Source organism: Athene noctua, chromosome 5 (genome assembly GCF_965140245.1).
Source record: "Athene noctua chromosome 5, bAthNoc1.hap1.1, whole genome shotgun sequence".
NCBI lineage: Eukaryota > Metazoa > Chordata > Aves > Strigiformes > Strigidae > Athene > Athene noctua.
The window spans coordinates 33,607,034-33,627,225 of record NC_134041.1 but is presented as its reverse complement, the minus strand read 5'-3'; the positions used below and the strand labels follow the sequence as shown (position 1 = coordinate 33,627,225).

General features: G+C 44.5%; 1 protein-coding gene across 1 annotated transcript; it reads right to left on the bottom strand.

Moving 5' to 3' along the window:
* Nucleotides 1–20,172, bottom strand: LOC141960855 (ral guanine nucleotide dissociation stimulator-like 1). The gene is made up of 9 exons (XM_074907038.1): nucleotides 20,014–20,172; nucleotides 15,603–15,706; nucleotides 14,347–14,431; nucleotides 11,949–12,038; nucleotides 10,014–10,100; nucleotides 8,838–8,870; nucleotides 7,232–7,353; nucleotides 6,248–6,337; nucleotides 1–3,642 (listed from the first exon to the last, which is right to left on the bottom strand). The coding sequence occupies exons 3-9, from the start codon at nucleotides 14,425–14,427 to the stop codon at nucleotides 3,615–3,617; spliced, it is 531 nt and encodes a 176-aa protein (XP_074763139.1). The 5' UTR covers nucleotides 14,428–14,431; nucleotides 15,603–15,706; nucleotides 20,014–20,172; the 3' UTR covers nucleotides 1–3,614.
* Nucleotides 20,173–20,192: the final 20 nt, after the last annotated feature.

Sequence of the window (20,192 nt, the reverse complement as noted above, 5' to 3'; positions counted from 1 at the left end):
TTAGTGGAAAAAAAGTTTATATACTTATTGTATAAAGATTACAGGTAAGCAATTAAAAAAATCTTTTTCATATACATTTTTGTAATTTTAAAATCAAGAACATTCACCTTTCAGCTTAGTACAGACATACCCCCTCTGAGTGAGCAGTGCTGTGCTTTGCAAATGGTACTGCACAGACATCAGTGCACGCTTACACTGAAACGCAAAGAAAACTGAACTTCTTCTGTGGTAATCTTATCCTAACTCTGGGCAAAGTTTAAGGCTCAGTTACAAACTCGCTTCCTTCACCCTCCTAACAGGGAAACAGTGGGAGTCCTTAAACTATTCAGACTAGGACCTACATGGTGCTACTTGTCAACAGAGGTGATAAAACTTCACACAGAACATAGTAAAGCAAACACTGCGTCATGAGTTTATCGCTAATTGCGCACAGTTTTGAAAATCTCTGCTACAGAACCGGTGGGGAAAAAAAAGACCCAGGCATGTGTATCATTAAGTATTTGAGTTTGTTTTAACTCAGACTAATGTATCTCAAAGACAGCCTATTCAGTAAGAGCTGCTTACAATCCAATGTCTCATTTATGGCTTTTAAAAATAAAACTCCTAACTATCCTTTCAAGGAAGGCTGTATTCTGGTAAGAGACTCAAGAAATATGTTCTTTAAAGTTTCACAGAGAACAGATGATAACATTCCAGCTGAATTCTTTATTGCAGCTGAAAGGATGTACCATTCAGGAAACTCATTTAACAGACATACATCAAGAGCAAGGGAGCTGCCTGTAGATGACCCATAATAATGCTACGAGTGTATCAAAATCTCTGGGTGGTTGGGGTAATGTTTAAGGCCCGGTTATCTCCTCTCAATACCCACTTTTAAAATAAAAGGTCATGTAGTTGCCCCTCATGAAGGAAAACGTGAGTTAAAAGTTTTGCTCTTGAAGAGTGATTGCACGTTACAAAGAGGTACATCGGTCCTTCCAGAGTACAGGCAAAAGGCATCGATTTCTGTACAACGGGTTAGCAAAGTGAAAGAAAAAACGCCCTGTAGCGGCATTAAGACCAGACCTAAATCCAGACAAGGAGTGGTTCTTTGCCTTGTTCATGGACAAACCATGACATTCATCCCAAAGCAAGTGCAGTCCATTCTTTCAAAGGTCTTTGGAAAAAAAACCCCAAATAGGTAATTTTCTGGCATGGAACAAGCGCAAAAAGAAGTTTGCCAGCTGTGTGAAAGCAACAGACCCACTTGCAGTTTCTACTGTCTCCAGGGATGAGTGTTTTGGGGATGCACCCGCCCTGCTTTTTCATGAATGTAAATCCCTCCTGAAGGCAGCAACTGCTTGTGGCACTTGGCTCACCCACACCTCCCGCAAACCAGTGTTCCCGTCAGTCAGCTGGAGGCGGCTGGGACCTCCTCCTCGGTTCAGGCAGAACTGCATTGAAACTTTTCTTCTCCCGTTTTATAAAAATAAATTCAGACCTTCTTCTGTGTAATACTGGCACAAAGGAAAATGTTTTCTCGCAAAGAGAGTTGGCTTGTGCGGTGTTCTTAAGACAAACGTTGCAGTCCTGTTTTCCCCTCTAGGTGAGGCTGTCACCTTCCTCGGCTCACGTGCAAAACAACCCCCCCAAAAATTCCAGTCTGTACTGTTGTGGAGAAGTTGTTGGAAGATAACAGTCACATGGTCCTTGATACTGAAATGAACAATTCTCTGCTGTTTGCCTCTGTAGAAAGAACTGCTGTTCAGCATTCCTCTCTGACTTGCCACTGCATAGAGAGCTATTGTTCAGCAAATTCTTTTAACTAGAGATAAGGCGTGACGTTGAAACCTCAAGTAGTAGGTCCACGGCTCACGCCTCTCGCGTGTGCTTCTTACGTTGTACCAATGAAATATGAATAATATCGTGTGGACAGTAGCACAGAACCAATCACAGTTTGTTTGCCTTCGCATAGTCACTCTCTAACAGTATGTAAGATGCTCTGTACTTAATAAAATTGGATCGAGCTTGCAAACCACGTTGGTATTATTCTTGATATCCGGGCTCTATCCATCGGCAGATGGCGCCCGAACAGGGACCTCGTTATTCTTAACACATCGACCGAGACGTGGCGATGAACGGAGAACTTCGGATAGAAACGGCGCAGAGAAACACAGAAGCCGGCACATAGACGCACTTCTGGAGTTAGGAGACGGTTCTGCAGGCTGTCCTCTGCGAAGGTAAGCTGCTATGGCACAAGAAGTGGAAGCAGCGATATGGCTCCTCACAAGTATACTCTCTAAGAGAGGTAGTGATGTGAGCCAGTCCAAGCTAAAAGACTTGGTGCAATGGGCGCAGGAGCCACAGCTTTGCCTCAGCGCCTCTATGTTATTTAATCCCTCTCAATGGAGGGCTGTAGGAGATTTACTGTGGAATTTTACTATAGAGGGTGGAAAAGCAGGAAAAAAAGCAAAGGAACTTGGATCGGTGTGGCGGGAAGTGATTAATGCTTTACAAGAGATGGAAGCTGAGCGGAAGGTGGCCGCTGCAGCAATAGAGGCGGTACAACCAGATAAAGCAGAAGTAAATAAAGCAACCACCCCACGTCGTCCGGTAGCGAAATTTTTTGGTCTCGATGTCACTAAGCTGCCTGTTCGTGGTACGTCGGGTTCCGTCGCTGCATCCGCAGCAGAAGTTGCGGCTCGTGCAGGAGGGGGTGGTACAAGCAGCAAAGTTTCAGTTTCAACTGAGAGTAAAGCGGAAGTGAAAGAGATTGCCCCTCAGATGAGGGAAATTACAAAAGAAGAGGCGGAGCAAAGCGGATCTAGTTGCCGCCCACGATTATATTCGTCCCTTCCAGTTTCACACTCCTCCTCCTCTTCTTGGTCATCATCCAACAACTCTGGCAGTAACACGCCTCCAACAGTTCCTGCTGCAGGCGATTTAGAAAATGACCAACTGTTACATCAACTAATGAAAAAGCTGGAGGAGCTACATCCCTGTATTGACACAAAAAAGGACTCTAAAATCTACCACTTGGTGGCACTCCAACTCAGGCCCTGCACTTCCTTCTGCACCACCACCACCACTGCCACCACCACCAACCACAACAAATACAGCTCCGACTATACAACGACCTCCATCCTATCCAACCTCCGACACTGATCCTGTGCAGCGACGATGGACTGGAGTAGTCCGAGATGCTATTTTAGAAGGAGACTGGCAGACAGTTGGATCTTTAGCCTGCCCCGTGGTCACTGAAGGGGGAGTCGGGAAGTGGGAACCACGTGATTGGAAAATTTTACAGCAAGCAAAACAAACAGTAACCACTTATGGATTAAAATCAGGAGCAGCAAAGAACATTATAAAATATATAATTACAGCGGATTTGATGGTACCTGCTGATTCTCAGAACATTGCTTCACTTTTATTGACTCCTTCTCAACATTTAATTTGGGAAAGAACATGGAATCAACTTGTAATTACTGAACTAAATAAGCATCAACGTGATCAGAACGATCCATTTTATGCTGGGACTGTAGGTATCTGTACTGTATCTGTAGAGTCAGGGCGCATATGCCAGCACGGCCGTACAGGTGACTTTCCCTCCAATTTTTCACCAAATGTCACAACAGCTAGCCCACCGGGTTCTTCTGCAGATACCTGAAGGGAAAAAAAACAGCTCCATTTGCGGCTGTTCGACAAGGACTTACAGAACCATATACAGTGCCTGTATTGATCGACTATCTCAAGCTATGAAAGATCAAGCGGACTTACCTGATGAAATGAAAGACTATGTTTTGGTTGTTAGCTTTTGAAAATGCCAATACCAGAACAAGGACTATACTAGCAGGTTTACTAAATGGAGCTCCTGTTGATGAAATGCTACTACGTGCTTCCAGGGCAGAACAGAATGCCCAAGCAGCTATGATTGCCTCTGCTGTAAAAGGTGTTTTACTAGCAGAAAAAGAAAAACCAGTAGTTGCTGCTGTCACTAAGATAAGTAACAAAATGCCAGAAAAGAAAAAATTCATTCAGAACATGAGACCATGTTATCATTGTGGAGAGAGTGGACACTTTAGGAGGAATTGCCAAAAAATAGAGTGGAAAGGCTAGCCACAGCTTGTTTGAACTTAATAGATCAGCTCCAGCAGCAGGCCTTTGATGTCGAGTTGCCTAAAACAGTCTAGTATAGAAAAGAAAGCATAAAAGCCAGTAAGTGAAAGCAGAACAGAGCTGGCCTGAGCAAGGCGGTCACTTGGCTCAAAGTTCTTATGCACTGTTTCATTGTTTTGCTTTCCTGTCTTGAGTGGCCTGTTGTTTCCATTTCCTCTATGCTGTTCATACGGTTTGTCAAGAGAGTCTGTTACACCCTAACACAATACCTTCTTGACCTGGCATACCCACCAGCTGCAAGGCCAAAAGCTGAGCTAATGCCCAAGTACCACAAACAAGACTCTTCGGTCTGCTGAATTTTCAGCCTCACTTGCTAGGAAATGACAGCTTGTAAACCTGATGTGTTTACAACCCAAGGGATGAGGAGGGGCGAGTTAGAGGCATGGCAGCTGGCTGCACCTTACGCGGTCCTGCACACTGCTGTCACACCCGGGTCCCACTGACACAAGACCTGCTCAGTCGCCATGAGTGCAAGAAAGGTAACACGTGGCCAAACACCAGGCAAAGGTCTGCCAAAGGCCAATTCCTCCCCGCTGCAAATTCTTTCCCTCAGTAAAGGTGCCACGGATACCAGTTTCTCTCTAAGAGTCTGAATGGAGATGTACACAACGAGAAGATCAGGAGAAAGTGTAAATTATAGGCTCTCCCTCTCCAAGACTCATTTCTAAATGCAGGTCAAGTAAATTTAAAGGAGTGTCAAAGGAAACAAACTTGTACAAGACATAAAGTAAAGAAGCCAGGTGAATTAGATGCTCTGTCGGCATGCAGTTAACGATTTAAAACAATTTAAAGAGGTGTCACCCCCTGTTGCCGGGGTGAATTATGCCAGTCTTTTCTACAGTATTAATTTGCAAAATACATTCAGAGTGCAGATGAAACAATTCTTTAGACAAAGGCTGCACAGTGCAAACAAACTCCATGCAGTAAATGACAATACTGCAGCACTGAAACGCCGTCAGAAACAAGAGAATAAAGCCTGTGCTCCGCAGCGACAGTTCTTACGCGCAGCTTAGGCACGTGCCGAGGGAGACACCCATGACAGGCCACCGAGAGCTCAGGCACTGTCATCTTCAAAGCTCACGTTCTCACAGCCAGATGGACTACGCAAAATGGAACTCAGACGGACTAATTGAAACACCTTCCAAACAGCTGCCTGGACTTTTTTTTCTTGCTTATCAGAACTCAAAACTCTAGATTGAAAACATCCATTCATTCTTCTTTCAGACCCTAGCCTGCAGTAGTGCTGATGTGAAGTGAAATGGCTACTGCCTGTTCTGAGGAAACTGGCCACAAGAACCGAGCAGGAAAGGACAGTTAGGAGCTGATAGTGCTCTTAAATTCATCATCTCCCCACCTCATCTTGATCATGCCACTGGTATGCGGGAGTCCTTTCGTATCTCCTCTCGCATCAGGTTCAAATTTCTCACCTTTAAGTTAGTTTTACTTCCGCCCTTGATCTCTGCTTTCATTTCCTGCAGCTTGCCATGAATTCCTGCTAGTCTGTTCTTTCCTGTGTCTGCTTAGCTGCATGCCCCTGTTCTCCACCGCCTCCTGCTTGAACCTTTGCAGTATTAAACTCAATTGAACCATGTCCCCATGATTATTTTCCTTCTCTAACCTGAAGGCAGCTGGGCAGATTGTTTCTATTATCAAATGCCCTTTTGCTAACCTTAATTTTCAAATTAAAATCCTGCAAGGAATTTTTGCAAGTGTGAGCAAATTAGACTAATAATAGGCCAGACTTTATCCTCATCTACTCTGTTTTGCCTCTGCATTCAGGGAAGTCATTACACAATAGATATTGAATTTATAATCCAGCCCTAAAATGATTCCTTTTTCTGACACCTTAGGAAGGCTTTTTTGTCTCTAATCTCTTTCATCATTAATAATCCTCATGACTACTTATAACAACAGCAGCAGCAAGGACAGCTTCAGACAGAAGTCTGCATTTCTAGCTGATGGTGTCTCCTTAATGTACTGCAGTGGTCTGCATCCCCAGCCAGGTTTTTCAGCGGGTAAAACAAGCACTGCTTGTTTGATTTATTCAGGTTCATATTAACACACCAGATACCCTTTGCCCCATCGTACTCACAGGCTCAACCTCTTCACCACGCTTTTCCGAGGTTTCGGCGATGGGGTGCCAGTGTCAGCAGCTGCTTCAATCTCACGTGCAAGGTTGTAACTGCAGAACAGAGGGCACCCGGTTAATTTTGACAGACAAGACGATTAGTTAGGTATCTCAAAGCAGTAATACTCAAGATATTTGAGAAGCCTTCAGTTATTCCCACTTCACCAAAGGTTGCAACCCCACAAAGAGGAACACAGCGCGCTCTACACTTTACCCTGATGAAGGGGATATTTCACTTCTTTACAACAATTTTAAAAATTAGTGCTTTTTTGGATAACAGTCATCATTTTATTTAAAAAAAATAGTCAAGAAAATACTTAACATGTGAATCTTGGATAAGCTGACTTTTTTTCACTATGACTCAGTACAATGCAGTATGTATCTATGCTTACACTCTTAGTGCAGCAGAGTGGTATTCAGATACCTAGTGGAAATATTAGAGTGCAGAAAATAAATTGCCTTGCGTTGGTCTAGCAGCATGTACCGTAGCACAGAACTCAGCAGGGCTGCAAAACCCACCCCAAACACCCGGGAGACGTTTATCTGATGAGCGCTCAGCCAGCTCTGCGTTGCCTTGGCTACCTGCTGCCTGCATCCACCAGCCCAACGCTCAGTGCCTGCATCTCGACCTCCCCTAGGATCGGCCTCTGAGCGTGCCTCTGGGCATACAGACAGCCCAGACACAACAGACTATCAGATTTCAAAGTCAGAAGCCTCATTTCCAATCTCAAAAAAAAAAAAAAAAAAAAATCCAGTCTCCAAAAACCCCTGCTAAATGTTTAACAGGGTTTCTACAGCTGGTTAGCAGAAGACAGAGGTACTTCCACCCTCCTGGAGCAGCAGTACATGTAAGTCCCTGTAAGAGGACAGCTCAAGGCTGACACAACCTCCCTGCAGGGGGGTGTGGGCTAAGAAAAGCCTGCTTCGCCGGCTGGACTGAGAACCTACCTCTCCTCCTCAGTTAAATGCTCCTGTCTGCTCCACCACTGGAGGAATTTTGGGTCTGGTGTCAAGCAGTAGCTGTTACATGCAGACTGCAAGTGCATAATTTCGGCAATTACTTCAAATTCCTAAAAAAAAATAAAGAATCAAATGGGAATTCTAATTAAAAAACAACACAAACCCAAATTCACTCATTCATATACTAAACACAGGCAACAACAGATCCAGGACAAACTTCGTTTGACCTGAAGTTCAGTTTCAGTCGAGTGACTATTTCCAGAACCAGTTTTTCAAACAACGAAGTCTTGTCTTTTTTTTTTCCCCCCAGCATCCAAAATGTTTACTGAATTGTGACATTTTCAGAGAAGCACAAATCAGAAGACAAACACAAGGAATCGCACTTCACCACAGCGCTTTTCCCAAGTACTAACTGAAGTGCAATGCCAGTGCAAACCCACCGAACGGCAGCACTGCTGGTTGTTCCTCTAGGAACGAGGGTAGCAAAGGGTCATAAAGTCTTCAGATTACCCCACCTGCTGACCCCTGCTCGGGCCAGACCAGCTGTGAGAGACAAACCATGCCCTGTGCTTAGGTGGTTCTCAGACAGCAAGCGAGGGTAAATAATTAGGGGTGCCTGCGACGAAAGCAGAGAGTCTGATTGTCCCCGGCTTTTCACGTTGTGCACTCACACTTGCACCAGAGGAACATGAAATGCTACCCGTAACACGTGTGACTAGAACGTGCAGCTCTTCTCTAACTCCACCTGCACACACGCTTTGCCACAATAATTCTTAATACCCCCTCGTGTTAGAGGAGGTTATAGAATCGGGATGCAGGAATGCAGCTGAGTACTCGGCCTGGTTCAGAGGGCGGCTTTGCCACTGGTTTGTATGAAGCTGGACCGATGACCAACCAGAAGCTCCCGTATCCCGTTATTAGTACCCTGAGCCATGCAGCTGTACATGCAAGGCAAGTCCAAGAAGTGGTTTGTAGAGCTGGGAGCAGTTAAGGGGAGGAAATGGCTCCATCACAGCCAACTCCCAAGACTGCTTTCAGACCCCAGAATGGAGATTTGGCATGACTTCATTCAGACAGAACCTTTAACTCCTACATAACATTACTCATCTCTGACCAACGAGGATCAGGCTGAACAGAAAGACTGACAGCTTTTATTTCTCTGTCTCATCTGCAGCCTTTCACCTACAAATAGTTTACCGCAGCAGAAGGAAGATATTTACAAACTGTATCTTCTGGAAAGCAAAGGTCTCATGCCACCAGCTCTGTTTCAACACACAGGTCATACACATCTGTCACATTCCCATGAACACCAAAGGGAGGGAATGGGCATGCCCCGCATGTAATTCCCACGGAAGTAAGTGGCCTGCAGCTCCTCTTCCCCTACTGCACACATCTAAAAAGTAGGTTCTCGTTCTGCAGTTTGTTCACAGTTTGGCAGAAGCTCGCAGCATTTCAGGGGTCTATTCTTTCCTTGTGAACTTGCATTAAAATTCACAGCTGTTGTATATGCCCGAGCAATGACAAACGGCCTCGCCAAGAGAACGCTCTAGAAGAGGGTATCAGTAAACTAAAAATCACAGAACATTCAACTTACCCTTCGTCTCTTCTCAAAATTGATCAGGCCGCCCTGTTGGAAGGAAAGAGCAGGGATCAGAATAGAAGAACACAAGCTTAGTTGAACTTAATCACAAACAGCATGAAGTAGCAAGGCTAATGTAAAGCGCAGACGTGCCCCGAGCAAGGACCTTCTCCAAATACCTGTTTCCAGATCTGGTATAAACCACAGCACTCATACATCTGAGTCTCCAAGGGACAGCTGTCCTCACGGCCTATAGGGCAATCTGCCCCAGAAAAAAAGCCCAATGCAAGAATGCTCATAAAAGCTGTGTTGAGATCCGCTCTGAAGAATGCTAGTGGGATTTTGCACGGCAGAAACAAACTTGGCTCTTGCCTGTGCTGTGACTCTAGCAGTGTTCCCAGGGAGTTTCAGAAACACCAAGTAAACACAAAGCACGGACAGGAGGGAAACTGCCCCAAAGAAAATGGATGTACAGCAACCTTACGCAGGCCTGCTTCTGTGCAGTTCCGCCAAACAAACCACCACTAAAAACCCCAGCAACCACTGCCAGCCCAGGGAGAACTGTATTTGCCCATTCTTATCATAAATACCAACACCAGCACAACAAAGGCTGCAGTGTCTCTACTTATGGTTTCAAACACCTTTGAAAACTGGCCCCATCCTCAGTCTCTGTTAAACAACCAGACCCTCTTGCAGTCCTTTTTCCCTTCCTGTGCTAAATTGGTTCCCCCTGCTTGTTCAGCTAAAGAGAAACGAAAAAAAAACAAGTCTTCAATCACTTTAGGGCCCAGACACACCCGAGTCAATACCAAAGCTCTTCAGTGATCAGTCTGCAGTGCTGAATTTGTGATTGTGTGCATTTTACCAATTATTCACATAAATCTGCATGCCTAAAACGTTGTTTTCAGAAAAATGAAACAGAATAATGGAAAGCCTACTTTCTTCACATTTTCTAACCTAAGAAAACAAGACAAAATACAACGCTAAGCTTGTCCCTTCAGATAACAGCACTCCAATTCACACAAGATTCTTGTTGCTGATAAAACCGCATCTGGCTTCCTTTTTTTTGAAAACAGATTCCTCCATTTTTAAGAGCTGCAGAAGAACCCGGTAGAAGATACAGGAACAGACACGCTCAGTGCTGGGAAGGCAGGGAGGATATTTAGGATTCAAGAAATTGCCTTAATTTACCTCGATATAGTCCTGAAGTGCTGTGTCAAGCATGATGAGATCAGTGAGGAAGGTACCAAGAAAAGGTACCGTGCCTTGCATTACTGCCTGCAAATGATCAGAGCAACGTTGGATTAAATGATTGAGAAACGGTAATAATCAGAATGCTAGAATAGGCCTGTATAGGAGAATGAAATAAAAGCAGTCTGCTTAACCAAACAGTGGTCTTATCTTTTCTTTCATGGCATCCTCCTCAGTATCTAATCTACAATTCAAATCAAACTCGAATGACAGTGGGATGCTCTCACAGATATTGCCAAGTGGTTTTCTATTACCACACTGCCACCACACCCTGGTTTCTAACAGTGGGTCACCAGGAAACCCCGCCTGTGGAAGCAGCATCGAGCAGCAGGGACAGGGTCCCTCGGCTACCTGCTACAAGAGAAGGAGCCGGGGCATGCTCCCGGCTAGCCTGTTGAAGCAGTTTCTCTCTCTGCCTCATTCCAGTGGATTTTTACTTAATGGTGTATGCCACCTGACAGTCCAGTCAAATCAAGTCACAGTTGTCCTCCTCTAAGAAGTGACCATCTTCCTCAGCCATTCCTTTCATTTTGAGAGTAATTATTCACATTTTAAACTTCCTAGGCTGCTAGCAGTTGTAGAATTCAGGCTGCTTCTACACTTGTGAAGGAAACGCTTGTTTCTACCATCCAAAGGATCCATACTTTCTCCAGTCAAACAAATAGACAAAAAAGTCACATTCAGCACTTTTGCCTCCCTATCCCAGATTTCTCTCCGCCTGCCCTTTTAAATCTTTGCCAGCTTTGAGACAAAAGGCATTTTCACCAGCAGACTGGAAACTGGACACGTTTTACAAAGCAATCTCTGTAAAAGTCTGTGCAATTTTCAAGCTGGCATGTCAGAAGCTTCATGAGCTTGCTTCAAAGTAAATGCAATTGCTGCTCTGCCAGAGCTAATTTTCTTTTATCACAAGAATTCCAGTACTTACATTAGGTATCTTACTACATGAAAAAGTTTCCCTGTATTTCTCTCTAAAGGGTAACGAGAGTAGTTAACAGAATTAATTTCTTGTAGGACAGAAACAAGGCAGTTGAAAACGAAGAACACATGTCTGTATTCACCCATCTTTTATTACTCTTCTATGTGACAGATTTAGTAAACTTCTGGAAGACCTGAAACTGAGGCCAAACCCTTGTCTCAGGGTCCACCCCCAACAGCTGGTTGGGATGTGAAGCAAATGCAAGCGGGAGCAGCAAACCTGCCCACCCAGTTATCCCCTTGCAGGGGACAGGGGAAGATTGGTGCCAGGGAACATGACGTGGCCCCCGCGTACAACCACCGAATCCTGAAATCTCGGAGCGTTCCCAGCATCAGATCTCTGAACACACTGGCTATGCTGAAGCTTTGCACATCCGTTTCCTCCGGCCTTTCAGTACACAGGCGGGTGTTACTGGAGTAGGAGGACAGCTGGGCTGCGCTAAAAACCACAGCGGTTACAGCGTGGCAGCTCAGCGTAGGCCATACGGCTTGAGCGGGGTGCAGCACGGATCCCGCTTTGGAACCATCTTTATATACAGATGTATGGGGCGGGGGGAGGGGGGGGATATCATCTATATATATCTGCACTTTATATACACGCACACAGAGTATTACCTGCTTACTGCGACCCACAGCATAAGTGAAATACAGCTTTGCACAGGAACAAACACTCTGACTGCCTATTCAGTCTCAACCTTTCGCTTCCCTCGCTTTGCATCAGCTAATCTATAGCACTGATGTGATTGTTTTTCTTGACAGCGGCACTCTCAAGGTCTTTACCTACTGCACGCTCTCTTTGTTAAATACCTTTCTAGTTTTTGCTTCTTATATCATTCACCACTCAGGGTTAATCACGTTATCAGGTCAAAAAGGGGAGGAAAAGGACCCCAAACGCACCATATCTTTTTGAAGTTGCAGCCGCCTCCGTGTGCTTTCCGCATTTTCTTTCACACTGCTGTCCAGGTTGGCAAATTTGGATGTTCCTTCCTGTGAGTTACAAGAGAATTAAAGGCAATTAACAAAGGATCTAAGCGATAAGCTGGCAACTATGTTTGTGTAAAATAATTGCAAATACATTCAATGGGGCAAGCAAAAATATTTGCTGTATAGGTACATGCACGTGTACATACATGTGCTAATTTTCCGGGACTTGTACACTGACTGGGAATTGTGGACAAAATCCCACAAAATTACTAGAAGGGAGTTTTTCAGCAAAGTGGCTCTACTCTGGTCAAAGCTAAGAGCTGTTGAAAATCTCCTGGGAGTTTAAATCAGAGAAGCTTAGATGCACCTTCAGGTGGCCAGATGCTTCTCTGAACTCTATCCTGACACTCTCGACCTCAGGATTTCTGTTTAATTTCCTAATCAGGACTGCTACAAGTAAACATCTCTATCTTATGTAATGCTTGCTTGTTTTTCTCATGCCGCAACAGAGATGCAGCAACTACCCTCTGTAGCTTATTGACTAATCCAAAACCACGCAGGAAAACAAGGTAATAGGTTTTCATCTCCACAAGTCAAGCTCTCCTGTGAATGGAGGAGCTATTTCACAATAGATCTGTAGCCTTTATTTCCCTGGATCCCTACGGGATGCTGGGAGTTACTGTTACTGTCTCCAGTGGTTGGACAGGTGGGGCACGAATGATTATCAGTCTTTTTAAGAGGCACAAAACAACAGCCTGCACTTGGAAAGATCCTTTCATCACAACGTTTACTTCTCTCAGTCACAGTGAAGGAACAGATCAAACTCAAACTGTATTTCCTTCCTCGGCTGGAAAACAAGAGCAAATGAAAAACGAGTGTTGTCTCAGTGTCTTCAAGATACTGAAAGATAAACTGGAGATCCTCTAACAGCAGCCGGCGGGCAGGCACAGAACCTGAAACTGCAGCTTGCAGCAGAGCCATTGTTTGGGGAGGAGAGAACACAGCGCTCCCTCTCCGTGCCAAACAACCTGTTGTCATGTGCCATTTTGTCTGCTTTACACTTACATTTGTAGGATGGATAGGCAAGGGCAAAGACAGCTTCCCTACAGACACTATTTACAGTGAAAGAAAACAAAGACTTTAGGGATTCAGTGGACATTCATCCTCCAATCGTTACAAAACAGTCCAAAAGGAGGAGTAGGAGAGAGGTTCTAGCTATTCTGTGGAATTTTTCTCCTCTCACTGCTTTCAAAATGTTTTGCAGATCTCCTTACGGCAGCTGGAGAGGGTGATTTGCTAGGAGCCAGAAGGTCTGGGCTCAGATTGAGTTGCTGTTGTGTCTTTTTAGTACTTAGGTTAATAAGCTGTTGTGAATACACATTTTCCCTCTATGCCTATTATTATCTCACCTGCTTTAAAATTTAGCTACAGGTGTTGATAAATGGATGATAAACAAAGGAGATTGACAGGTTTGAATGTGTTCACCCATCACTCCTGAGCAAAACACTGTGTCAAATACCAAGGCAAGGGGGTAAGGTACAAATGCCAGACTGACTGGATAGAACTGCCAAAAAATCAACTGGTCAGGAGGCAGTCTATAGAAACATTTTCATGCAGACAGAAAAAACTGCCACAAACATTCCATAGTTTCTACAGAATATAACCTTTCCCTGCTATTCTTCCTCACCCCTCTCAAGACCCAGAGCTTGTTGGCGTTCGCCCAGGAGAGTGCTCAAGTCAAACTGCTTCAGACAGAGCCTGCTTTGTTGTCCATCTGGCCACACACAGAGCAGGAAGCCTGTTCCTTCGAAATTCCCAGCCCTGTTTTCCAGTTCCAAGAAAGGTATGGGATGGTCAGATAAACATCTTGGTTTAATTCCTCAGCTGAAGCCGAGTGGCATTGTTCCAGTGAAGTCAAGAGCACTACAGCCGTGCAGCCCAGTTGAGAATCTCATTTGGAGCTGCTCTGCACTCACCAGTGCAAACCAGAGCCTTTCCAGGTCTGCTCAGAGGGTGCACCAGCTAGCAGTTCAGACAATCACCCTGCCCAAGAGACGTCGAACTCCAGCAGTGGGGGCTCCAAGGCTCCTGACCTGCTGTCCTGTGAACAAGCCCTCACAGAAACTGTGCTGCTGCACCCTGCTCTGTGTGGGTATCCAAGCTCAGCAGGCTAACAGGAGCGTAGGTGCTTTCAGGAACAACAAAATCACCTCTCATCCCAGCAGAAAAGCACAGGTTTTACAGACCTCTCTTCCCTGAAGCACTGCCTACCGTAGTTCAGGGAGAGACGAGCTTTGACAGCTCCTTAGAAGAAGGGCTAACCTCAGCTTTGATTGAGATCACAAGCCTTGCAACTCAAGCTAATTCTCACCTTCAGCAGCAGCTGCCTGCTTGTCAAATAATTGTCGTGGTCTGAGAAGGTATCAGAGAGCTCTTCGAACATCAGCATCATGTCCCTGTATAGGAAAAGATTAAATCTTTTAGGTTATCAGAAAGCACTCTAATACAGATCAGATTACTGGTTTTTTCCTCATGAATCGTTAACAGTTGGGCATGTAAAAGATACCACCACCAAAACGCATCCAGTGAGATGCTGCACATCAACTAGGAACTTTCCTGGGATCTCCTGGTGCTCCCCGGTAACGCCAGCCTTATTTGACAGCAGCACAAGGAATGCCACAGGTACGCCGATCCTGGGCAGGGCTTTCAGTCACACTGAGGGGTATCAGATTGTTGTAAGGAAGCGGGTAAATGGATACAAAGCAACAGAAAAATAGCTGTGAGAGGTATCCTACGTTTTTGCCCTGTGCCACGCACTCAGGAAAGCCAGAAGCTTGTAACTGTGTGAGCCCCTTTCTATTACCCCACACTATAAACACAAGATGGCAACATCCTGATCAGCAACAGGAACACAGGGCGGCAGAAGGAAAGATCCACCTCTCCTAGTGGAAATGCAGAAGTATGCTGTGTGGCAGAGCAACGTTTCTCTTTGTTTATCAAAGACAAAGGAAAAAAACATAAATCTGTTTGTCACCAACTGAATGAGCAGAACACCATCTTTCCTACACAGCTTTCTGGTGTCTGTCTGGCATGCAGTAAATATGCCAGTTGCACAAAAAGGTATTCCCCTGTAAGAAATACCATCTTCAATACAGGCTTGGATTTTGTAGTTTGGGGATATGTTTTAAGGAAATGTCAGGACCAAGAGAGGATTAGTGAAGGTTTGTGGCAACGTTGACCTCCTCCAACTTCACAGTAGAGGAGACAACTGGCAAGCATCATGGTGGCCTTTTGCTGACCTTCCAAGAACCGTGTGCTTGTGCTGAGTCAGTAGGTAGTCCCATAGTTCTTCAAAATAGGTTGTGGAAGATCCAATACGCTATAAAGGACAGAAGAGACCCAGTACCCCTGAGGGCAGGTGGTCCCGTCAATATGAAAGAAGAGCTCACAGCAGACAGACCCAAAAAAAGGGGTCTGAGCCTCACAGGAATGAGAGTATCTTCTAAGAGGACACTTGTCCATGAAGGAGCAGAATAGGAAGACCGAGAAGAACAAGATGGAAAGAAAGAGCACGGAGCTTTTTGTCTTTGTTTGGGGCTAGCCACAGGGGCAGAGGGGGATGCTTACTTTGAAACACACACCCAGGTCTTCTTCAGCCGATAGATGGAGTTGGATTGCAGTGCTGAAATGATGGCCCTCAAGGAGGAAAAATTCTTCAGGATCCTACATTCCTGTGAAAGGAGTGGTTAGAGATACAGGAGCATGTAATGTCAGCATTACGAATATGTTAGTGCTCTTCTGTTTGACTGGTGTCATGCTCGCTACACATTCTCACTGCTAAGCAGGCAGCTGTACAAATATGGAGCATCAAAAATATCACTCCCCCCCGCCACCCCCCCCAGCCAACAAACACTTTATGGGCTTTGGCATTTATATCTTGTTTTCCTCACTTTCATGTATTTGTGGTGATGTTGCAGTGGTACAGCTTCCAGTTGTCCCAGTAAAAATAAAAGTGGAACTGAGTCCATGAAGCCAGGCTAGAAAGCACAAATATTACACTTCTTAAAAAACTCTTTACAGTTACCAATCCCTTTTACCCTTTAGAGGAAAAAACAGGCTTTGCCTCTTTATATGTGGTATTAAAAATGTAAACCCTCAATCATCTAAGCGTCAATTAAAAATAAAGACATGCAAAGGAATAACCTGTTATTCAAGTACGTGCACACTGTTCAAGAGAAAAAAACTTCCCAGCTTTTCCAGAGTCAGTACCAAATCCTAACAGAGGGACTGGTTCATAGGCATTTCTTACAGTTTCTCTGGGGGAAAAGGTTGGATGGAAAAGGATACTGAAAAACCTAGTTCTCAAAAAGACAGCACAGATTCCTGGTAAAGCAGATGCAAGCAAGGAGGAGAGGGAAAGTCTGGCCTGAGACTCTTCAAGGAACTCCTGTAAATCTGTTGGCGGCTCATGAACTAGAACGCCCGGGCACCACAGACTTAAACTCTTGCAAATACAAGCTCTCACTAACAGGTGTCCGTACATGCAAATTAACAGACAAAACACGTGCCCATTTGACTGTTGCATGTAGATGAGAATATATCCAAATCCAAACTACAATTCCACTTTGCAAATTTTGATGGGACTCATTATTACACTAATAATGCTGAATATGTAAAGGATCCTTACAGTGAAAATAGACATACTTTATTTCCTTTGTAGGACTGAATCAATGTAAAGCAACCTTAACATAAACAAAAGTCAGACCTTGGTATATCAGCAACTCTGTTCACAAGTTGCATTAAAATTGACTGAACAACTAAGGCAAGTACATTTACTCCCTTTTATTTACCTAAAAAAAAAAAAAAAAAAAAAAATCTTTGGGCAACTTAGGAGGCTACATTTAACAAAGTGTGGTTTAAGAAGACTGACTAGGCACACCGCAGCACTTGAAGCAGGTTAGCAGTTAGGCTAGATGAAGACCAAGTTCACAATCACGTGGTAGGACATGCAAGACCTGAAAGCTCTTCTTGCAAACTTTGCAGCCAAAGGAACCACGTAACGGCTCTTCTTCTGAGACCGACACATTTAAGAACAAGACCCTGCTTTCTTTAACTTCAACTTGAAATTCAGACCGGGGAGAACAGGGATTGAGAGGCACAAATTCTCAGCACTGAGATTTCTCAAACACAGGAGTTTGCACTGGAAGATCCAATTTGGAACCATCTTGACTTAACTGCACGTTGCATAATCTAAAGCATATTGTTGCAGGACGAGGTTGCGGGACAAGACACACACCAATATGGTTAACAGTCAAGCTCCAAAGTTTATGAGAAAAACAAGTCCTTATATATTCTTGTACATTCTAAAAATAACGGTAAACCCGTGTGCTGCTCTAGCGCATGCCCATTTCAAAAACTAGTTCCTGTCAGCACTTTCAATAAGGACTACTAACCGCGGGCAGCCGGTAGATAAGTTTCTGCTTTGCTATTTTAAAGGAATCCCTTCTTATCTGTTTCTTCCATAACAAGCACAAATTCTTTTGCTTTTAGCCATCATCAGTCTAGACGCCATTAGTCTTCCAACACAAGTGCATCATTAATTCAGACGTCGTTAATCTCCTAACCCAAATACTGATGATACATCTACATTGTCAGTGACGCAGAAGGTTCACGACCAGGCATACGCACCCACAGCACATTAGGAATTCAATCCTGGATTTGGTGTTCTCAATGATTTAACTGATTGCAGACTAAACTTTAGCAAGCTTTCATTTACATATAGGAAGAATTTTTAAGACTGCTCTGAATAACATTGTTTCATGCTGTGCCCTTCACAGGGGGGAAACCAGAAAGAATACTGTGCAGAAGCAACTTTGAGTTTAAAAGATTAAGCATAACAGGGTAGTAACGATTTCAACGTTCCTTTTCAGTTTTAAAGAAAAAATTGTGTGAGTAAAATTGGCTGCTCCTGCTCAGGAACCCCAGATCTAGGTGGAGCAGAGAGGGCTGGCAGTTCGGAAAAGTATTCGGTTTATCCTGTAAACCAAGAAACTGGATCCAAAAGTCACGAACAAATAACAAACGTGGAACTCCACGCTGCTTAGTTACAGAGTCAGCAGTCTGGGAATAACTGCACTTTAATGAGGGGATTATTTTCTAATTCAGACATCTAACTATTCAAAACATTCATTTGCACGCAAAAAGCAAGCAGCTTTCTTCAGAAGTGGGCAGCTAAGCAGATATGCAACTAGCTGTTCGACATGTGCAATTATTTTGTAGAGCGTGCTCATGCATTTTTCACGTGCTTAGCTAAGACTGGAGCATTGAATTATGTGTATGAACTAAGTACAGGGAGAAGCACTGAATCAACAGAGGTGGAGATCAAAGTTCTCCATCCACAGAACAAGTATGCCGAGAGCGGTCCCTGTCCTGGCTTCCCGGGCCTCCCTGCTCCCTGGGACCAGCAGGAAGCTGCTTCGTACTTGCTCGCCCAGGCTGCAGCCCAGGCTGCCCCACGAAGGCCCCTTCAGCTGGTACCCTCTGCAACTTAAAGATCTGCCCACAGACAATAGGAATCAAACTTCCTAATCCATTCACAGGGGCTACAAAGCAGCCATCAGACGAGAACAATGAGTCAATGGAAGTGCCAAAAGAGGTGAAAGACTTCTTCCCCACACCAGCCTCCTGAACCAGCAGCTGCCAAAGCTCAGGTGCCAGGACTAACAACGCTGCCGCTGGGAGCATACAAGTGCAGGGTCAAGGTTGGAAAGCCTCTGCTTGGCTTGAGCTTTTTATGACTGCTTATTTTGTATAGCTCAGAAAGAATCCACGTGATTCTTAAAACACAAGTCAACGCACATCCATATGAAAGTGCTTTAAATGTTCTCTTCAAGAGAGATCCCGTTTGCTGCCAGCTGCCCAGTGCTCTGAGGGGAGTTAAAAAGCTTACAGTAAAATGTTAAAGATAAGATCTAAGAAATTAGCAAACTGGAGTTATGTAAAGAAGTCATGAAAAACCCTTTCGCACAAAGATTAAGAAACACACAATCTGCTACAAGACAAAGGAATCGAAGCCAAGAGTATAAACGGGTTAGAGAAACGCGTGAGACAATGATAAACCAGAAAGGTAAGATGAGGAGGAGTCTGGTACCATATTGTAACTCTACTTATTTTTTCTGGTCACTGCTTGCACCCCTCACCCCCTCCAAACTCAGCTGGTTTGCATACATGATGGGAACCATGAATAACTCAGTAGGCAAATGACCTTCCAGCCTCAAGGACTTTTCAAAACAAAAGAGTACAAACAATAATTTCATTTTTTCCATGTTGAAGAGGCTACTGCTTCCTAGAAGTGTTAGCTTTCTCTGCACTTACTTCAAACCCTGTATTTGCTTTCCTTTCACATGTACACACACATATGTAAATGTATAAAACACAAACAGTTGTGCTGCCTTCCACCACATCTGATTTCAAGTCCCATGGCGTTCATCGACGCAGGAGAGGGAGCATGATGCTCACTGGCTGAACACGAATGGCCAAAGGCAGGCAAGTGCAAAGCTTATTCTGACTGTGCCTGCTGCTTGCACCACTGCCAGTCCGACTCCTTTCTTGTTAGACTTTCTTCTGCAAACAAGTCTAACCTTTGGATGATATCAACCATCACTTCTCTTCCTTCCCTGATACGAGCAGCATTTAGTTCCAGGGAAGTGAACTGGTTGAATTTATACCCATCTTCCCATAAACGTTGCATCATCAAGTATGTGGCACTCCCCATCTGCAAGACACAGTACCTGCCTCACCCATTAATTAGCACTCCCCAACCAAAGAGACAAGCACCAACCCCACTTCCATGGTGGGGAAGCAACTGAGGAAGGGCAACACTTCATCTACTGTTACAAAGAAAGGCAGTCAAAAATAGAAAGCATTAGAGCTAAGATGGCCTGGGACCAACGCATCCAACACCTTCCTCCCCTTCCAACTCCCCCACTCCAAGGCACCCACACGAGAAACATTAAACAGTCTAGAATAAATGCCTTACATGTGCAATATGAATCCATTTCTCAATGATCTTGGCTCTTTGCTGTGATTTGAGCTCCTTGTCCTTCAGGATAGTGCTGACCACACATTTGGTAACGACATTGAACTGTGAGATGGTAGCCCTGATGGTCAGCGCCAGGTGCTTATATTCTTTCTTATTCCGTCGAGACCAGATGCATC

Bases quoted from the DNA above. Each gene is read 5' to 3' on its own strand.
- LOC141960855 (XM_074907038.1), bottom strand. From the start codon at position 14,427: ATGATGCTGATGTTCGAAGAGCTCTCTGATACCTTCTCAGACCACGAC. The intron at 8,871-10,013 runs GTAAATTAAGGC...TCCTTCCAACAG, and splicing joins CACTTCAGGACTATATCGAG to GGCGGCCTGATCAATTTTGA. The intron at 3,643-6,247 runs GTGAGTACGATG...TTTTCCCTTCAG, and splicing joins GTGGTGAAGAGGTTGAGCCT to GTATCTGCAGAAGAACCCGG.